Here is a 20,253-nt window from a genome sequence, read left to right on the forward strand (position 1 = left end):
ATGTGTCTCTTCCTTTTGACACGAGATGTCTGTGGAGGAATGGAAAATTTGGCAGCAACTTTTATGATGCAAATTATGTTGGGTGATTGACGATATTAGTTTTTACTCAAAAAAAGTATAAAGAAAATTGAAATGAACTATTATCTAATAAAAATATTTAAAAAAAAAAGAATCACATTACTTTTTTTTTTATTAATATCCATTTTTTTGTTTTGTTTTTTATAATTTTTTCATTCACCCTAATTTTGTAGTGTTGTGAAAGACTTGCATTCTTTATGACAGCAAGAGTGATGTTTTTATTTGGGTAAAAAAAAGTGCAAATACATTTAAACCTTGGGTATTTTTTTAAATGTGTTTTTCATTGTTGATGCATGTGAAATTAAGATAGGCCTATATACTATTAAAAATATCATAATAAACTCTTTTTAATTGAAGTTTTAATTATCTAAAAAGTAATTTTTTTAAAAGAAAATTTAGTGACATATTTTTGTAAAGTTTACTCTGTACATGTTCAAATAATGGTTTAACCACATTTCCCTTTTTAGAACAAATTACTTAAAAGCAATAGATGTAGAAAACTACCGGAAAGGTAGAGGATTAAAAGTATCTTTGATGTAGATCTGAAAGGATATCTAAAACTTTAATCCTTTTACAGAGAAAGTATGATATCATTATCTAAGTATTATGTCGGATCAGAGTTGTAAATACATTGTAAACACAACGATTAATACAAAATGTTTCCATCACAAAGGAAGGAGAACTGCGGTGAACACTGAATATTAAATTAATAATTTAGAAGGTTTTCATGATAAAACGAAGTAAACAATACTTGGAAAATTATCTGTACAAAAATGGCTCACGTAGACTTCTTACAGTCAGAGATGAAAAGTACAATCTTAGGTCCGGCACTTGTTAATTTCCCTGTCTGAAACCTCGTTTAATTTTGGGTATTTGTTTGATATTTTGAAGTGGATACTTGATAAACCTTCTGTTATTGGGTTTGTTGAACAAAGATACATGATGTTAGTGTAATTAATTTGTTTGAGAAAAGTGGAGTGATGCGATTTTTGTAAATAAAGAGACAAATTCTTTCAACAAAGCATTAAAAAATCAAACTTAAATCCGATTTAATTTTGTCAAACTTTAGACAAGTCAGTTATTGTACATTTTACTTCATTAGTAAATAAAAGTGGAAAAGAAAGCAACACATATTTTCAATCCCGGCAGTCCATACTTTGTATTGAACTATTGACTTCAGTGTATAATGATGACTATGTTTTAAATTTGTGCAATTACCAGACATTAATGCATTTGGTGTTTTTATACTGCACCGTGTTTTAATCCCATTTTTAAATTTGAAGGTTTATCCGGATATACATCCGTCTGATGTTTGAAATTAGTACTTGTAAACGATTTTAAATCCGATGCTTGACTTCAGATGATTGTGCATATTCTGTAGACTTCACTAAAAACAGTGAATTATTAAGTTTCATCCAAGAATTGACTTTTCTCTTTTTCAAACTGATAGGAACACTTTTTATAAATTTTCGCCATTGCCTAATGTTAAGAACGCCCGATTGAAATTGTTTAAAAATTTGTGGACTTTAACAAAAATTAAACTGTTTTTCCATTCGGTAGATTTGTTGAGCTTTTGATTATGCCATTTGTTGAGAGACTTTCCGTTTTGAATTCTCCTTTGAGTTCGGTATTTTTTTTTTTTTTTTACTTTTTGAATTGTAATGAAAATGTCACTAGATTCATTAAATGTGTTTGAGCTTTTGATTTCATCAATTGTTTCAATTGATAAAAAGACTTTCAATTTTAAATTTTGTTTTGAGTTCGGTATTTTTTGTTTTTTCCCCTTTTAAATTGGAATGAAGATGTCAATAGATTCATACACGATTCAAACACACTTGCAAATGTTCTCCAAATAAGGTAGATCAATTACCTCACCATAGAAAAACTAGTCCTACATACCATATATGATAATGCATTATCACAAATATGTCTAATATATTTACCAAAGATAACCCGAATGCATCTTTAAAAAGGTTTTACATTAAATGATAAAGGTGCTTTTGAACACTTAGGCTTTTACACAAATTTGTAACACTGCATTGTAATGTTTTGATATTGAAATAATATCCTAATTTAGACAGAATAAAGAAAACGTTATTTGACATATTTTTAATATAGACTAAGAGTTGTGTAATCAGATTACTCTCTGAATATTTCACAGATAAATTATAATTTAATATTTCGATAAAAATGATGAGTACCCCTCTCTTCCTGTGAGAAATTTCTTTATCAAAGGAAACATTAAAGAGGGATCATACTATACCAAGCCGCACTGATAAAAGTTGGGTTCACACCATGACATATTAAATTCTGTTTGAGCTTTAAGTAAAAATTGATATAAATTTGACAAGATAAAAGGTTAAAGCTTCAAAAATACTATTGGGTCAGAATTATTGAATATTGCAGAAAATTTCAAAACATGTTTTATAAATTTACCACCCACCATATAATTATTGATAACTACAGTGTTAACTTTAAGTCTTCAAAAAACAAGTTATATTTGGTTTAAAAATATTTGATATGGAAAAATGTTATATGCAACCCCAAATTAGGGTATTTTATTTCTTAAACTTGAAATCATTTGTTTGTCTGTTAAGCTAGATTGTATTATAAAAAGAAATTGTATTTTGATTTCTTGTTATTTTAAGTACATTTCATATTAGTTTTTTCAAGATAAAGACGTCTTAATTTGATATAAAAGGAAATGCCTGTACCAAGTCAGGAATATGACAGTTGCTGTCTATTCGTTTGATATGTTTAAGCTTTTGATTTTGCCATTTTATTTGGGACTTTCTGTTTCAAATTGTCCTTGAAGTTCAGAATTTTTGTGATTTTAATTCTTACCATTCTTGCTTGTTTCGTACTTTTTTTATTTCTGTAACAGATAATTTAATTCGATTTACATGTCTCATTTATGATTGACCTGATAAAGATCCCCCTCGAAAACAATAAATTGTTTGTAAGTGACTAAAGTTTCCTACAGCTGTATCATTGGTCGAGGTAGGCAATACTGATATGGCTCAGGGTTACATTTTAGAGCACTATACATGCACACAAATTTATAGATTGTTTCTGGGATTTTTGCCAAGAACACCACCATGGTTGATTTTCACTTATCTTGGTATATTTTACTACAACCCAATAATGATGATCACCGTTTGAAATCGGCTTAAACCACAAAATATTTTAAAATGGATTAGAAATTTTTGACAAATCTCTGTCTCTTTTTTCCGTCATTTCTCTTTTTTCTTATCATATATAGTGTCTTGTAAATTCATGTCTTCCATGACAAAAGTTTTTAAATAGAGATACTAGTGATTGTTCACTAAACAGTAAGTTTTGGACTATTGTACTCGTACAGTCCCCGAAGTTGCTTACGTTTTGGTTTCAAATGGACAGTTGTATCATTGGCTATCATGCGCTCCTTGTGCGGTAAGATAGGTTCATTAATGTTATTCTTATTTTTATATGATTTAGTCCCATGTTTATATTTTGCTTTTTCTTCTCTAAAATTATATGGGGTTTTACCTTTGTTCAAAATGTGAATGGTCATCAGCTTGTAGTTTCGGATTACCATTTTCCGATAGTGCAGAAATTTTAATCAGTGACAAATTTTGAATCAAATAGATTAGTACTGACACATTTTTCAATATATTTCTTTTCATAAAACTAACGGGTTCAAAAACGCACAGCGTAATATAAAAAATCTCAATGGTAGCCTGTCACTCTGTTAATCCAAAAACTCACAACATTGTGTAAATTCTCAACCTGCATGGGGTATGGTTAAAAGACGGATTTTGCTTCAAGAATTAAGATTATGAGTCATCGGTTAAGATAATTCCAAATTGTCATGACCATCAATCTACTAACATAGTTTGTATTATGTATGAATATCTTTGACTTTGTGTCACGTCTTGGATCATGTGTGAAGTTTTTATCCTGTCTCAACACTGACGAAGCAATTATTACGGAGAAGCGTTCCTTTATGTAAACAATTTGAATTTTGGTTAACAAAAACTAGACATGTGCACCGATTCTTTTGGTTGATGTTCTATGAAGGTGCTTTGATAATGAGACTTAATCACACCATTGAATTGTTTTCTTTGATTTTAACAAAGTAAATAATTTAAACAAAATCCAAAAGGAATTTCTAATAAAATCATGTTAGTTGACGATTGATGTTTTTGTTTTGCCTGTCTTTTTCAATTATCCATTCGTCTTCAATATGGAAGGCAAAATTTCTGTCCCTGTCCAATATACCCTCATTTTCCGGTGGCAGTCCAAATTTCCCCGACTATCATCTCGGAAGGCCTCCATTACAAGACCTACCTATTGTTTTATTGTTAACTTGTTCTCGCCCTGAACATGCATTCAATATGCCACTGGACTTTAAGCAACCAACAATCAATTAATCAATTAAAATGCATGAAATGTCTGCCACTGTACGTTTCAGATTTAACAAAAATCAACCATTTATCCATGGGTTTTCTGCACATATTGGAATCACGATTCCCTAACTTTTCACCTTTATCCGAAAGAATATCGCTGTGTCACGAAAGTACATTATAAACGATGTTGCAGTTTTACTACGTCTAGAAAATAAAGACTTTTTTTTATTTTATATGCTTACCCTTCCGGAGCACCTGCGATCATCCCAGTTTTTTGGTGGGTTTTGTGTTGCTTAAGTCTTTTGTTTTCTATGTTGTGTCTTGTGTATTATTATTAATCTGTTAGTCTTTTCCTTTTTCAGCCAAGGCGTTGTCAATTTATTTTCGATTGTCCCTCTGGTATCTTTTGGCCCTCTTTTACTTGTCTTTGGTTGATCAAATGTTTTCCTTAGAACAGTTAAACAACCGTATTGATGTGATTACATATTTTGTTTTAGATTCAAAATTTTTTGCTACATTTCTGGCAAGGACTTCCAGAGCATCTGTTCCCCTTAGTTGAGAACCAAGTGATTGTTGATGTAATTTGTGTCTGTGATAACATCCTATACAAGGTATGTCTTCGTACTATAGTAAAGAAAACCACATTACTATATATAAATGACAAACACATCATTAAACAATGCAATCAACAATAATATGAACAAAATGAGTACTTAAAGCAAACTATTAAGTATCATAGAAGGCCGAATCTCTGCACACTGCATTAATTTGCCTTATGATTATGTATATTGAAAAAAGTTCTTAATCAAAACTTACAAATCCTGAAACAAGAGTACTAATCTATGACAAAAAATACCTATTCAAACGGACGCCAACAGATGAAGTCAAAGGTTGTTGCAATCAGAAATTTAAAAAAAATAAAAATCTAGTTTTCTATTTAAAATAAATGAAAACGTCCTCGCACATTCAAAAGTGAATTTGGTAGTAGACCGTCAGCATGTTTTTTTTGTGGTTATTTGGTTAATACCTTCCTTCAATGAATCGTGATTATAGACCTGCACATACATTAAAATGGCTATCGTCTGAAGATCTCAAAGCAAACTACAGTTATTTGAAGTCAATATACTACGTTTTGTAGGTTTTAACAGAGGTGTTAATTCCATCTACTATGCAGGAAATGCCAGAAACGTAAGTACATGTATCTATTTGAAACGCTTACACCCCAAAATTGAAAGCCGAAACATATGTTAACACATAGACACGTGATGAGCTGTTGGACCAAAATTGATATAGAAGAATAGCGAAATATATCTCTGGTCATTTTTGTCTGAGGGAGTTGGAACACTAGTTTGTTTTCAATGATATCGAAATTTATTAATGGCGAATTTGATTATTAAAGTATTTTATAAATCATGCCGACTACTGAGCTGTTGATGCCCTCAGGAACTCATTGTCACCACCTATAGATTATCCACATAAAAAGTGGCAGAAGACAACCCATTAGCTATTACAAGAAACGTTCATTTGTAAGTATGCCAAAACCAGAAAATTACAAGTTAAATCCAGCTGTCAGTTTAATTAATTTTAATTTGTTTAACGTGTCATGGAGTGCACGAGTAGTGATGGAAGGTGTGTTGTTATTTAAATGGATATGATATTGATGTCTTCTCATTGTAGGAGTTAAGCACACACAGTCAATCATTCATCTTCATATGCCCCTCCTGGTCTAAGCTTGGTATTATAAATGTTTTAATTGTACTAGTACATGCTTGTTTTACAATACATTGCAGCTTAATATTTACTTTGCAGGTTATTATGTGATATAAGAAATTTTGCTAAACATTGGGAAAACTGGGTAACCACATCTCTTGAAAATTTACCAGAGAAATTATCTGAGCACAAACTTCCAGTATCAAGAAGATTTTCATCAGCATTAAAACGACAGACATCATTTCTTCATTTAGCTCAGGTATACACATTTATCATTACCTTATAATTTAATTAGTATTTTCAGTCTGTTAACTTTTATTTTTAGAACATGTATGGCAAATTTTGGGATTCTTCGAATATTCAAAACATCTACTTCCTTAAAAATTTGGGAATGGTTGTTTTAAATCAGTTTGACATGCTAATTTTTGTTTAAGAAGAAAGATTGTATCCTGCTCAACATTAAAAGCATCAAGAGTAAAACATATAATCATGTAACTGTAGTATGTTCTACCATTGTTGTTCTATGGCCGGGATTTGTTTTCACTCAAACAATTTATTTCTATTGAACAGCGGTATACTACTGGTTGCCTTTATCTAATGTCGTATGTATTGATGAGTAATTTTGATGATATGATAACTTACTACATATGTTTTTTTAGACTGCTAGACCGGTGCTGTATGATGCCGCTTTAGTAAATCAAACAATAGAAGATGTTGATCGTATAGACTTGAGTAGTATAACCAGTAATGCTCTATGCACATCGAGTGATTCAGACAGTGACCTAGATGTAAATGGGGAATGTAAGTATGCGACATTGGTCTTGAATGTGGACACATATATGTCTCATTTTTGTAACAATATGCAATTTGAATGTTAAATGCCTGTTAATGTTTCATGTGATTTTGATATAATTTCCTATAAAATACATGTTAATTTTACATACTTAATTTATGTATATAAATACACGTTGGTTTAATATACTAAACCTAATTTGGTAAACGTATATAGAAATATGTATAAATGTTATCTGACTCTCTTTCTAAATTATGTATTGGTGACAGACAAAGTTTCGAGAATTGATATCCTTGCAACCGTTTAACATTTTAGGAGAAAAACTTTGTGGAAAAAAATTAACCAATTGCTTCGTTATGGCCCTGAATTATACGTTTATATTCTATTTGAATTTTGAACATGTGCCAGATGTGAATGCATAGCCAGATATTTAGCCATGATCGCGTTTTTAGAAAATCCAATTTTTACAATTCCATATTTTGAACTCGTTTTTTGTTTGCTTTACTTTTTTAACATCGGACAACATTATTTATATAGACAATCCAATGACTCTGATATTTACAACAAAACGAAGGTAATATGCAGAAAACTCAGAAATTAAAAAAAAATCTAAATGCCTAAAAAATTAGATTTTCATCTGAACCCGTGTTCTTTTTGTTTTTAGTTTTAAAAGAATTCAAAGACTTACTGCGGAAGCAGGCAACTGTTGAAGCGTTTACGGAATGGCTAGATACTCTTGTTGAACAGAAAGTTGTTAAGGTAAGATTAAGTTAACAGTACAACTATAGACTATAGCTCTGCAATCCGGTTTAGAAAACAGGGAAATCAGCAATTTATTAATTTTCTTAACATTACATATATGCATTATGATTTAAATACATGAGGTTGTTGTTGTTAACCAATAAGAATATGTATAGATTGCTACTAAATTGTCTGAATTTCTGTTTATCCATTAAAGATTTTACACTGGTTTCGAATATTTTGAAGTATCTCCAAAATGAAACCATTTGTTTAAGTTTTAGTTAGAGATCATGTATTTACCATTACTTTATTTATATTTCAGCCGAGTAAGCAAAACGGACGATCTTTCAAGAAAAGAGCATCAGCATTTTTGTTAAAATGGTCTTTCTTTGGAGCAAGATTAATGCACAATCTTACCCTCAATAATGCACAATGTTTTGGTAAGCCCTTTATCTTCTTATTCACATATTTATATTGTCTATATTGAAAAAAAATACACCTTTTTAGGCATTTCGGTATTTTTGTGATTTAACTTTTTAAGGTTCTAGTAGTGTATTGAAAATTTTCATTGGAAGCTTTGAAATTTTTTCTCGATTTAGTGATTTTGATTTTAGATTGCTGCTGTCAATCTAAGGTTTCCATACTTTTAATTGTTGTGTTTCAATGTTATATGATAAATATATTTAATATTATTTCATTATTTATGTTTAGTCGGAGTTAGAAACAAAACTGTGACTATGGGATATAGTAGTTTGATATGATATGTTTTGTGTTTTATTAAAAAGTGCCGTAAAAAAGATCTTTTGGTAAAATGTTTTTACTGAACAATGATAGTGTCATACATTTTATTATTGATTGCCCATATCGCACGTTTAAATATGTTTGCAGTTACTTTTGATCTGTATGAAACAATAAATTTATAAAATTATCATTCAAAATCCTGCAGCGAAGCTACGGATTTATAAAATTGAAAGAGAAAAATGCACTGAGCGTCGGTCATAAGATTTGAAAGGATATAAACATGTTATAGAAGATTTTTGTTTCAATAATAATTTTGATAACGATGAGCTCAATCCATATCAATTTGAGCCATAGCTTAAAAAACTTCATTGTAGAACATGTATTAATGATAAAGTTTATGCTAAAATCTTACAAAAAGCCTCTTGACTTTGTATTTTAGGTTCATTTCACCTTATCAGAATGTTACTTGATGAATATGTATTGCTAGCTGTTGAAACTCAAATACATGTAGAGAAAGACGCAGAATTACAAGCCATATTGGAAAAACATATGAAAGCTGGTATGTTTATGAAATGAAGAATCTGCAACAATATAAAATTAGTTCTCAATTAAAGGTTTGAGCAAGAGACGTGTATGGGTTAAACAAAAATTTATCAAATTACTAATATACATATTTGTTACGTTCATATTTCGCTGATAATGAGCATAGTAACAGATTCCTTTCACATTTGAGAACAAAAAATATCGTCATGGAATTTGAATAAGAATCAACCGTAGTACTTTTTTCATATTCTCAACATAAGTAAAACATTTACACCAAAAAGTGTCGTTATTCTATATGTATACATTTTCTACCACATTTATCTCACGTGAATAACCCTCTTCTTGGCTAAATTCGGACGACTGAAATGTATCGATGATAAAAGAAAATCAATTAAGAAGATACAAATAAAGTAAACGAACAATTTAGGGATGTGGACTGCGAAATCAGAATAAGTGTCTAATTCTGTTCAAGCACCAACCAACATTTCAATTAACTCTCCGTCAAAATGACACAATTAGTAAATGAACATATCAGATGACTATATATATATCTGTTTCATTGGTAATTATACCACATGTATTATTTTTTTGTTTGTATATTTATCCTATTTATTTCTTTTCAGATGAAACGGGTTCTCGTCCTATCTCAACCCAACCAAGTACCTGTTTCCTTGCCAACAGACCAAACGGAAATGCTCGTAATAATAATAATATCATGCCGATCAAACCGGAACGAATGGACGGGCCAATAAATGGAATCAATCCATATGGCCAAATGATTCACACTGATAAGGAACAGGCATATATGTCAAATCATCTACATAATCTTTCTGCAATGACGCAGGTAAGTTCATTGATATATCAAAGGGGTTAATCTTAATTCTATTCAATGTAGATATTAATATCTTTGTTGAAAATTCTATTTTCTATATCGAAAGACGTAGGTCGTATTATATTTATAGCATATGAATTAAAATCAATTGCACATTACAAAAAATGCCTAAACATTAGTCAATTTTAGACCATGGTGCAGAGCAACAAGCAGCTATGAAACAAATACCTCAATAGAAATAAGAAATACTAAAATGATCAGAAAAAAGTATAATCACAAAAATACTGAACTCTACGGAAAATTAAAAGCCGAAAGTCCCTACTTGAATGCTAAAAAACAAGATCGAACACACCAAACGAATGGGTAACATCTGTCATAATCCAGAAACAAACAGATATTGAGAAAAACACTATGTTAATTTGGTGTGTCAGAAGAATATATCTGGATTTACATTCATCAGGAACGCACATACAAGTAAATGTTAGCCAAGGATGTAAAAAAACATGAGGAGCTACATCACATAAAGGTATATATAAAACAATAAACATACGCCATCTAGAAGGAAAAGAAACAATACATATGTTTTGCTTGATATAAAAAAAAATGAGTCGAAACTGCTCAGAAAATGCTTAGTGATTAAATGACTGCAAAACAAAATGTATAGTTTATAAATTTATACTTCTGTTATGATTTCAGACTATCCAAGGAGGAGGTATAGGTAATTTGTTGACGCCACCCATCTCGCCAATTGTCGTAAACCCAATGAGGACGTCTGTTATCAATCCACCCATGTCATACGTGTCTCAGTCACAATCATTAGTACCGCCATCATATCCTTATTTAGGTACGCAATCTACATCATATAGATATGTCAGTTATAGCCATTGTGAACACAGTCACGCAGTCATCTTCATATTCATTCAAAAAAGTTATATATGTTTCTCTGATGTAAACGTTTTTATTGGTTGTAATCAATTTAACTCAAAACTGCATTGGTTTGTCTAAACGTCACCTATGTATTAATTAATGAATATTTGAATTTCAGATGAAAAAAAATTCTGGCATATTCCAAATCGGTTCTAAAGTCATTAGAATTGCCTCCCTTTGCCCATTTAACACGTATGGTACAACTGAACTTTTCCATACACAAACATTATTAGAAATAGTAGTATAATAAAAAGATGAAGTTCTTGTATACCATCTCTTAATTTCAAGTGGTGTAAGCACATTGACAAATGCAATCCCTACATATAAACCGTTGAAGGAAAAATATTTTTTTAATAATCGAAAATCTTCAATTTACGATACGTATTCACACGTGTGCCATTTTGGTTTAATTGATGGTTTTGTACATCGTTGTATGAACTCACTCGTATGATTTTTATCCTTTGTAAATACTTTCCGAAGACATTTGTGTGATTTTATCAATAACGTTGTATTTTATTTTTATTTGTAGGGCAACATGACTATCAATCTGGTTCTAATTATAACATTGGTGGATATACTCCTTATTCCAGAAGTGCTTTTAGTTCTCACCCTGTTAATCCAGTGCCGTACACCATGAAAAATGACTTTGACATGTTCAATCCGTTTTCAGAACATACTTTTAATGATCCATATTTTAATCCATCATATCCAAGTCCACAACAACAAACTTTCCCATCCACCACAGTACAAAGTCAGACCGGAAGTGCGTTTAATGTAGTGCAGAGTAACCCATCATTTAATGCACCATACTCGGTTGGAGGTAAGAATCTACATTATTTATAACGTTTACAGTTCACTTTTATTTTCTGTTTATCATTGCAATATAGACTTTCCATTTAGAATTTTCCTCGATGTTTCCCAATTTGTTATTTTACTTTTTTAAACGAGAGAAGCGTATACACTAGATTGTTGTAGCATGTTCTTAGTAAAGGCACTAAATGATGTTATATTCTCATCGTTCTTGTTATTCAATGACCTACAGTCGATGAGAAAATATTTGACCGGGTTGAATGGAGTGATAATCAGGCATATAGCACAACGAACGTAGTCTTAGCTGGAAATAGGGTTACACTTCTATGAAATCAACTCATAACATTGATGACGATAATACATAAATAATAACAGACTTCTAGCAGTTAACTGACATGTTAATATTAAGACTCAAGATACAGTTCACATATTGTTAATTTATTTTAAGATTTATTTTATTATTATTAAGCTGTTATCTCCAAGGAGACTGCAGTGTTACTAAGTTTTGCTATTTTGGAAAATTCTAAGCATTGCAACCCAATTTAGTTTACCGAATATCATAAGGAAGAAAAGGGATGAGTTCTCACTTTTGTCATTTTAGCTCGTATCAGTTTAATGTTTTGGTTAAATGTAGTCTACAGTGAAATTTTGGTCTGTCTTTTAGCGGTTGTCGTTCGTTGATGTAATTCATACGTGTTTCTTGTTATGTGTACAGATTAGACCGTTGGTTTCCCTTTTTAGTTAGTCATTTTGGATCCCTTTATAGCTTGCTATTCTGTGTGAACAAAGGCTCTGTGCTAAATGCCGTTCATTGAACAATAATTGTTAACATTCATTACATTGTGTCGTACTAGTAAATGATAATTGTCTCATTTGCAGATCTTCTAACTTATATCTTCGTTTTGATATGAATCTTTGAACATTGATGACAAATTAGTGTTTTGGCTTTGATTTTGCGTTTTTTTTTCTAAACAAAGAAATTTTGATAGTGCGATAACAGCGTTGTGGCATTTGGACACATTTTCTTCTTTATTTTGGATTATATCTTGAATCTGCAATTCTCGATTTCCCTATAAACTCAATGCTTGCCAGTTTTCGAAATTATATCAATAATATGGAACAATTGAAATGAATCCTGATGCAATCAAATGAATACTATTTTTTTCAGAATTTTTTAACTCAAACTACCAACAATCAAACAAACCATTGGTGGAACATGTATCTGTTATCCAGTCACGAAGCCATTTCCAGAACGACATCGACCCATTGAATATATTAGATAAACCACACCATAGAAAAGAGGCTAATTATGGTAGCCCTGCTAGCTGTCACAGTCCTAGACAGTTACATAATGGTAGATATATTTTATGATTCTTTTATCTTATTATAAATTACCACAGTACAGTACCATGGAACGAAATAATTTTTAAAATAGTGCATAAACAAATTATATGTTAAACGTATAAAGGTGTATATCTTTCTTAATAAATTGAAACTGAAAAGTACATACACGATTGTTTGTGCATGTAAAACTCGCTTCTTGAATAATCTATATCAGAACCCAAAAGACCAAATTATATAAAGACTACATGAAGTCACCTTTCCTCGAGGAATTTCTTAACTTAGTGTTAGTAAGGTTGCATAATATATATTTGAAAACATTAAAATTAGGATGGAATGATATGCAAAATGTTTAATTGTCTTTTTGGTTCTAATTAATTGATTATTTGTTGTAGTTCACCAATCAGAGAATCTCGGAGATGACATAATAGGAATGGCAGTAAATGGTATGTTAGCAGCAGACCATGACATGTCGTCACACTTCGCTGACCCCGGATCGTTACCACCTGTCAATACCATTTTCATGACGTGATCAACCTATCTTATTGTATATCATTCTATGGAAGATGGCTTAGATGAATCAAACAAAATCAAAAGCAATCTGAAAGCAATGACTGGTGTTGATCAAGCTGCATGCGTTTTGCCATTCAACGTCATAAGTTATCATCAGAGGAAATGGTTGAAGCAATTGAAATTAAAGTGCAATGATAGTGCTAAATACAGATTCGATCATGATAGAAAAAGGAACTGTGATTTAAGGACACATTTTTTGTTGATGCTCGAAGGGACCTAATGTAAGGGCAAGCATGAATTATTTGTGTTTAAATCCTCGTTTGAACATCGGTAAACTTCTGTTGCCTAAATTTTGCAATCTCATAGTGTTACTTGTTAATATGTTCTTTATTACTTATATGCTTCTATCTATTGTTTTGTTTTATTTCTTTGATTTAAGGAAGCCTTGTAAGCAATATCAAACCGAATACTATTAATACCTTGAAATGATATTTCTTCTTTTATAGCGATTTTTATCAAGTAGATATTAGTAATAGGAAACGTTTCTATCTTTTTATTTAGGTTTTTTGTTTCTATGACAAGCAAGCAATATATCTCGTTTTTCTATTTGAGCTGGAAATGATCTGAGAATAAAAGTAAATATAAATGTATTAATGATTTTTAAGACCCAATTGTTAGTGTGTAGGTGATTTTACTCCACAGCAATAGCTAGATCAAAGCGTGCTATTTATCATTTGTGTAAATACATATATAAGTAGAATATAGACGTGAATTAACTTGCCATTTTCGTAACAGAACAAATCAAATTTGCAAATCTGTTTACATATATTATAGTGTTATGTATATATAAGCATTTGAAATTTAAGATGTTTTTATTTTGTAATGGAATGCAATTATATTTATGTTTTATTTGTATATTTTTGTATAAACATGTTACGTTTTGTAAAAGAAAAAAGATTTTTTTCATTTCATAGGGTAATTTGTTTAGTTGATGATGTATCTTGTTATGTATTTCATTCTGTTTTATTCGTATTGTAGGATGTCCTCTTACTAAAAGAGTGTCTGTACAATAATACATGGGATGTTTCACACGTTAAATTAGATATTGGTTGTATTGGTATTTTTGGAATTTTGATAAGTAGAATACAATAACATACATTTATCTGGCAATCCATTCAAGAAAACTAGTAGTACAGTCTTAACACAGAAATTGATTTTTTTTTTAAAATAAAATGAGAATCTTAACATTTTATAGAACGTAGCCCATTTAATTAATAACCTTTCAAAAATTGTAATGGTAAACATTTTATCATAAACATCTGAAAAAAGAAAGCAATATTTAACGTTTCCATGTACTTAACAATACATATATATAAAACTTGAAACCATAGTCCAAGTTTAATGTAAGAACTAATCTGAAATGGCATGAAAGAACCACTGGGAATTACCAATATCAATCTTTTTATTATTTATATACCGTGTTTATCATTCCTTGCTTGTTATGATCTGTTGTGTTTTTGTTGTTATATTTTTGACATTTTTCTTCATACAATTGGTATCAGCTTGTAATATTACTTTTAAAATATCACCAACTCGGACAAAACTACAATGATATTAAAGGATATTCTATGTATGAAAAATACAGAAAGATTAACCTTTGATATATGTTAAGTACGACTTCAAAAATAGAGCGGAATTGATAACAAAAATTCGTATCACAATTTAGAACTTGTCGTTAAACGGTATAATCCTAATTCATTTACCTATTTAATCAGTCCGAGCAGGTGAAATTTTTAAAGTAATATCATGTGAACAAATTTATTATTCTATCTATATATAGAATAAAATACTTCAAAAATATTAAAATTTATGTTTTTACTTTATTGTCGAAATGGTGTATGCAGCATGCAGATTTTAAAAAGTTAAATAACAAAAAAAAAACTGAACTCGTAGGAAAATTCTAAATGAGAAGTCCCATTGCAAATACTAGTAGCAAAATCAAAAGCTCAAACACATCAAACGAATGGATAAAGCCTATCATATTTCTGCCTTGATACAGGCATTTTCAAATGTAGAAAATGGTGGATGAAACTAAACTTCTCACCTGTAAAACAGTTGCATTATATTCTATTATAGTAATAACGATGTGTGAATAAAACAAACAGACATAAAAGGTGAAATTTTCAAAAATAGGGGTAGAGCAGTTACCATCCGTTATAATCGTAATAAATATAAAAACAAACAAATATGTCAACAAAGAAAAACCAAAAGGCATATAGACACATCACATACGCAATACGAAAGACAAAGATACAAAATTTTACCATAGCACAATAAGAAATGACAGGATGTATAAGTACTGAGTCACTTAAAATAGATATCAACAGGAATAGACTAAAAAGTAAAAGGAATAATTTACGAAGTCAAATAAGAGTATACTCTATCACGATATAAAGATGAGACACAACGTCATTACTTAGAATGTATACTTCAAGACATACATGTATTATTTCTGTGGCTGATGCGGAATATTCATCACCAAAGACTTGGTATCTTCCGATAAACTTTTTTTTTTTAAAAAGGACGAGATGTTCTTCGATATAAATAAAGGCATCAGTAGTATACTGCTGTTCGAAAGTCATAAACCGATTAAAAACAAACAAATCCGGGTTACAAACTAAAACTGGGGGAAACTCATCAATTATAAGAGGAAAACAACAAAAACACAGAAACACTAAAGTGCAACAACAAAAAACAACAACAATGCAATACACACAGAAACGAACTATAACATATTTTCCTGACTTTCTATCATACACTGGTAACGTTTTACAAAGGCTGAGATGCAGCTGCAATCGCTTGTATGTCAAAAGAATTGGGAAATGTTCATCAAAGTGGGTATATTGAAATCTTCATATTTGTAGTTCTGCATTTGTTTTGTTGAGCCCAAATTCCTCCTTGTGTTAGGAATAGACCAAGTTATCAGTTTGATGCGCCAACAGCATTTATCTGGATTAAAATTCGTTTCTTTATGATAAAAAGACAAACAATAGTTAAATCGTGAACTTTGCCCGAGGGAATTGAAACCTAAAATAATTTGCGTGTCATGATTTGATGAATCGTACTTATTATTCGTTAATTAATTGAAATGTTTTACCAGCTTAAAAATTCGTTCGGTTAAAAATCTGCTGATTATGAACAAGGATTATACATAATTTTATATTCAGGTTCACAACTATTGCAAATTAGCCAAAGTTTGTATAAACTGAAAGGTAAACTAGAGTAATAGCTATGTTAAATTGGAGAAGATACATTCGGCATGAATTAAAAATCATAATTTGAAGAAAAAGTAGACAAAACCCATCAAAACTATAGTTGATCTCAAATAAACTGGAAATAAAATGCTGTACTTGTCCTACTGTTGTCTCCCGTTGTTTCGCGCATGGCTATATATATCCGATTTATATGCTGTTTGTTGAGAGAAAAAAACACGTAGGAAATATATGTTATTAATAAAAAAATTAGTAAGTATATGATTGTATTTACCAAGTATTATTTGTCACTTCCTAAAACAAAAAATGTGTATCTGATTATTTTTAATAAATTGAACTTATTTTTCTAATATAAAGAAAACAAAACATTGCCGTTTCTTGGCATATTTCTTTATCCAGTGAACGTACTTGAATTTAAATTTTGTTTTATTAAGAAGATTTGAAATATAAGTTCTTTGATTTTAAAGGCTATTGAATGAGGTCAATACCCTAAATGGTGCTGATAATGATGTCACAGTGCACCTATCTTGTGAATTCCTTTTATAACTGAATGAATCCTTAACAGCATTCTCAAATTACTACTAGTATGCACTGTCGATAGTTACTTTGGCTAAAAGACAACATGTTTCTGCAATAAGTTTAAGGTTGAGCCACTTTTTCATCTCAGATTCTCTGGACTAATATCAGTTCGGTAATTTTAAAGGCTATAAAATAAGGTCAATACCCCAAATATTGCTGGTAATGATGTAACAGTGTAAACATCTTGTAAATTCCTTTTTAACTGAATGAATCCTAACCAGCATTTAAAAATTATAAAGTCTTACAAAGTCAAATCACAAAAGTACTGAAATCCGAGGGAAATTCAAAACAGGAAAGTCCTTAATCAAATGGCAAAATCAAAAGATCAAACTTATCAAACGAATGAATAATACTGTCTATAGTAACTTCGGTCGGAGAACAAAAGTTTTTTTTATCAATATATTGGAACAAAAATATCATAGATTGTTAACTGGAATTTACTGACAAGGGTATTACCAAAATCCAACGTGCATCGAATAATGACTATTGCGAAGATGCTACCATCACGACTAATAAATCGCTAGAATCAGGTCTAGTAATAAAAAATAATGAAACTGATTGCCGAACTTACGACACATGTTTCTAATATGACATTCATCAGAAAAAAATGCATACCGGAATAATACCTCAAACGACCGCGTAACGGCTTATGCACGAAGCGTATTGTTCAACATAACAATAATCTAGAGCCGAGAGTAAGAACAAATGATTTATAACGTTGAGTTTGAATGGGTTCAGCGGTTATATGCCTCGATTCTTCCAAACAGATGACTGTCGCATCTTAAAAAGAGGCTATTGACGAGTAAGTTGAATGCATCACTACAAATGAGGAACCGACGCTATCATGGTTTATTGGCCTCACGGAAAAAAAATTCAGCCGATGATCATGAATACATTTTTATAACCCCAATCCACATAACCTTGATTGTGATATCAAATAATTTCACTTACCATTTTTATTTCCGACAAATGTTTACCTGCCATTATCTACTTGTTGTTCCGAAAAGCCCCTTTTTTATAAATACGGATGATACTCTTCGCGGTGGAAGGTGGGCTGTAAGCAATCACTCTATACAGAAGGGCTTAATGATAATTATTGAATGAAAGTTATTGTAAAAACATAAATTAAAAACACATTGATATGAAGAATTGGCTTTGTATTGTATTCCATACAAATATCTCGAGTTATCTCTCTTTCATTGTTGTAAACGATTTACTTGTATGTCACAATGTTATTCCCATAATCACTAATTACAAAAATAGTTTTTCTTTCCTTGTTGTAACACATGCCACACGATGAGTATACACCGTCCTCTTTTGTCAGTATGATTTCATGTTTCTTTCCATCAGGTGATATTTTATGCACATTGTTCGAAACGCCCCCAGCAACGTAAACGTTTCCCTTATTGTCCAAAGTGATATCAGAAGGCCATCGTAGATCTGGGCTGTCGTAGAAAACACTTTCTTCTCCTTCAGCCTTTATGCAATAAATTTTATCATTCTGCACTTCATTAGATACATAGTATATGTAACCTGTGTCGTTTGAACATATAGATTTTATTTCATGTTTTGTTGTTAAAGTCCGCAAAACGTTACCATTGATGTCAATCTGAATGATTGCGAACGACCCTGTATCAATCCATATTTGACCTTGACTTGAGGTCACAGCATAACAACCTGGAGCTTCAGGTTTCAAATATTGGCCAAGTGTAAGAGTTGACAAGTCCAAAATTCTATACCCTCTATTCTGAAATGTAATTATAGCATTCACGGAATCAATCAATGCGACATCCCAGGGTTTTTGATCAACTTGGATTGTTTCTACTCCTGACCCATCAAAACTACACACATATAGAAAATGCTGGTCAATGTCTAGTAATAGGAGTCTATTGTTAGTTATAAAGCATCCCCTCTCAATTTCAACGTCAGTCCCGAAAATTGGTGTAGAAAATGCTGTAATACATTGAATGTTTCCTTCTCTCAAGCTTGAATCAGAAACATTTGACTTTTCTGATTCGTTCGTTGGTTGGTCTTGTTTCAATGCGTGCAGAAGTTCTACATTTACACATTCTATCACTGATATTTCTCCAAAACTCATAAAGTTGAGCAGTAACTCATTTATATCTGGTGTATGAAATTCGATACTGATTTGTTGACTTTTATCCATGCTACTTTTTTCCTCTTTTAGTTTACGATCAAAGACTTTGATGGCTTGAAATATTTGGACTTCGTCATGACTTTCTTCTATTTTTGTCAGATTTTGAATCCAACATTGCAAGTCGCTACTTTTTTTAACAGTGCTATGATTTGATTGTTCTATCATTTTCTTACAAGTATTATATTTCTCACTAAGATCAGCTATGAGTTCATTCTCCATTTTGTCTAATTGAGCATCAATCTGTTGTCTAACGACTGATAACTGTTTAAGGATTTCTTTCTTTCTTTCTTTCAGTTGTGGTATCATGTCTGTTTGAATTTTCATCAATGTATGCAAATCACCATCTAAATTTTTCATTTCCTTTTGTAATTCTTTTATCCATGTACAGTTTTCTGACTCTTTGCTGAAACTTTCTATTGGTTTGACCGAATTGCAATTTGCATGGACTTCTTTCAGACATAACTCGCAAATAATTTTGTCATGCTCTGTACAAATTTGAACATACTTCTGGTCTATGTGGACATCACAAAACTGTATCATGTGAGTAAATGAAGGACCTTTTACATGTTCATCGTTAAGAGGCATTACTTTGTGTGGAGGATTAATCCTCTTATGGGCCTTTGCGCATGCCTCACATACATCTTCTTGGCAGTCAAGACACCATACCGCTGCAGCGTTCTGTTCCTGATGCCGTAAACATCCAGAACAAAATTTACCAGCATCCATTCTGAAAATGTTTAAATTTGTTAATTAAATTTTCGTTGTATTAATGTATAAAATTAGCGATATTTATTCAAAGCATGATATAAAGTTTTTTTTACATTTGA

At 31.0% G+C, this 20,253-nt stretch overlaps 2 protein-coding genes across 4 annotated transcripts in view; one reads left to right on the forward strand and one right to left on the reverse strand.

The window, feature by feature from the left end:
• The window catches only part of LOC134685399 (DNA-binding protein RFX6-like), a 64,315-nt gene extending 49,032 nt beyond the window's left edge, over positions 1-15,283 (forward strand). For all 3 annotated transcript variants that reach the window (XM_063545132.1, XM_063545130.1, XM_063545133.1), the window contains exons 9-20: positions 4,964-5,077; positions 5,605-5,654; positions 6,276-6,435; positions 6,836-6,977; positions 7,634-7,728; positions 8,033-8,150; positions 8,891-9,010; positions 9,618-9,838; positions 10,523-10,670; positions 11,283-11,573; positions 12,732-12,917; positions 13,300-15,283. In XM_063545132.1, the coding sequence (XP_063401202.1) occupies positions 4,964-5,077; positions 5,605-5,654; positions 6,276-6,435; positions 6,836-6,977; positions 7,634-7,728; positions 8,033-8,150; positions 8,891-9,010; positions 9,618-9,838; positions 10,523-10,670; positions 11,283-11,573; positions 12,732-12,917; positions 13,300-13,436 (1,782 nt within the window). In that variant the 3' untranslated portion in view covers positions 13,437-15,283. The remainder of the gene's footprint in view (positions 1-4,963; positions 5,078-5,604; positions 5,655-6,275; positions 6,436-6,835; positions 6,978-7,633; positions 7,729-8,032; positions 8,151-8,890; positions 9,011-9,617; positions 9,839-10,522; positions 10,671-11,282; positions 11,574-12,731; positions 12,918-13,299) is intronic.
• Positions 15,284-18,481: 3,198 nt separating this feature from the next.
• Positions 18,482-20,152, reverse strand: LOC134684437 (uncharacterized). Its single transcript, XM_063543721.1, has one exon. The coding sequence runs from the start codon at positions 20,150-20,152 to the stop codon at positions 18,482-18,484; it is 1,671 nt and encodes a 556-aa protein (XP_063399791.1).
• Positions 20,153-20,253: the final 101 nt, after the last annotated feature.

This window comes from Mytilus trossulus, chromosome 9, assembly GCF_036588685.1.
Source record: "Mytilus trossulus isolate FHL-02 chromosome 9, PNRI_Mtr1.1.1.hap1, whole genome shotgun sequence".
NCBI classification, from domain to species: Eukaryota; Metazoa; Mollusca; class Bivalvia; order Mytilida; family Mytilidae; genus Mytilus; species Mytilus trossulus.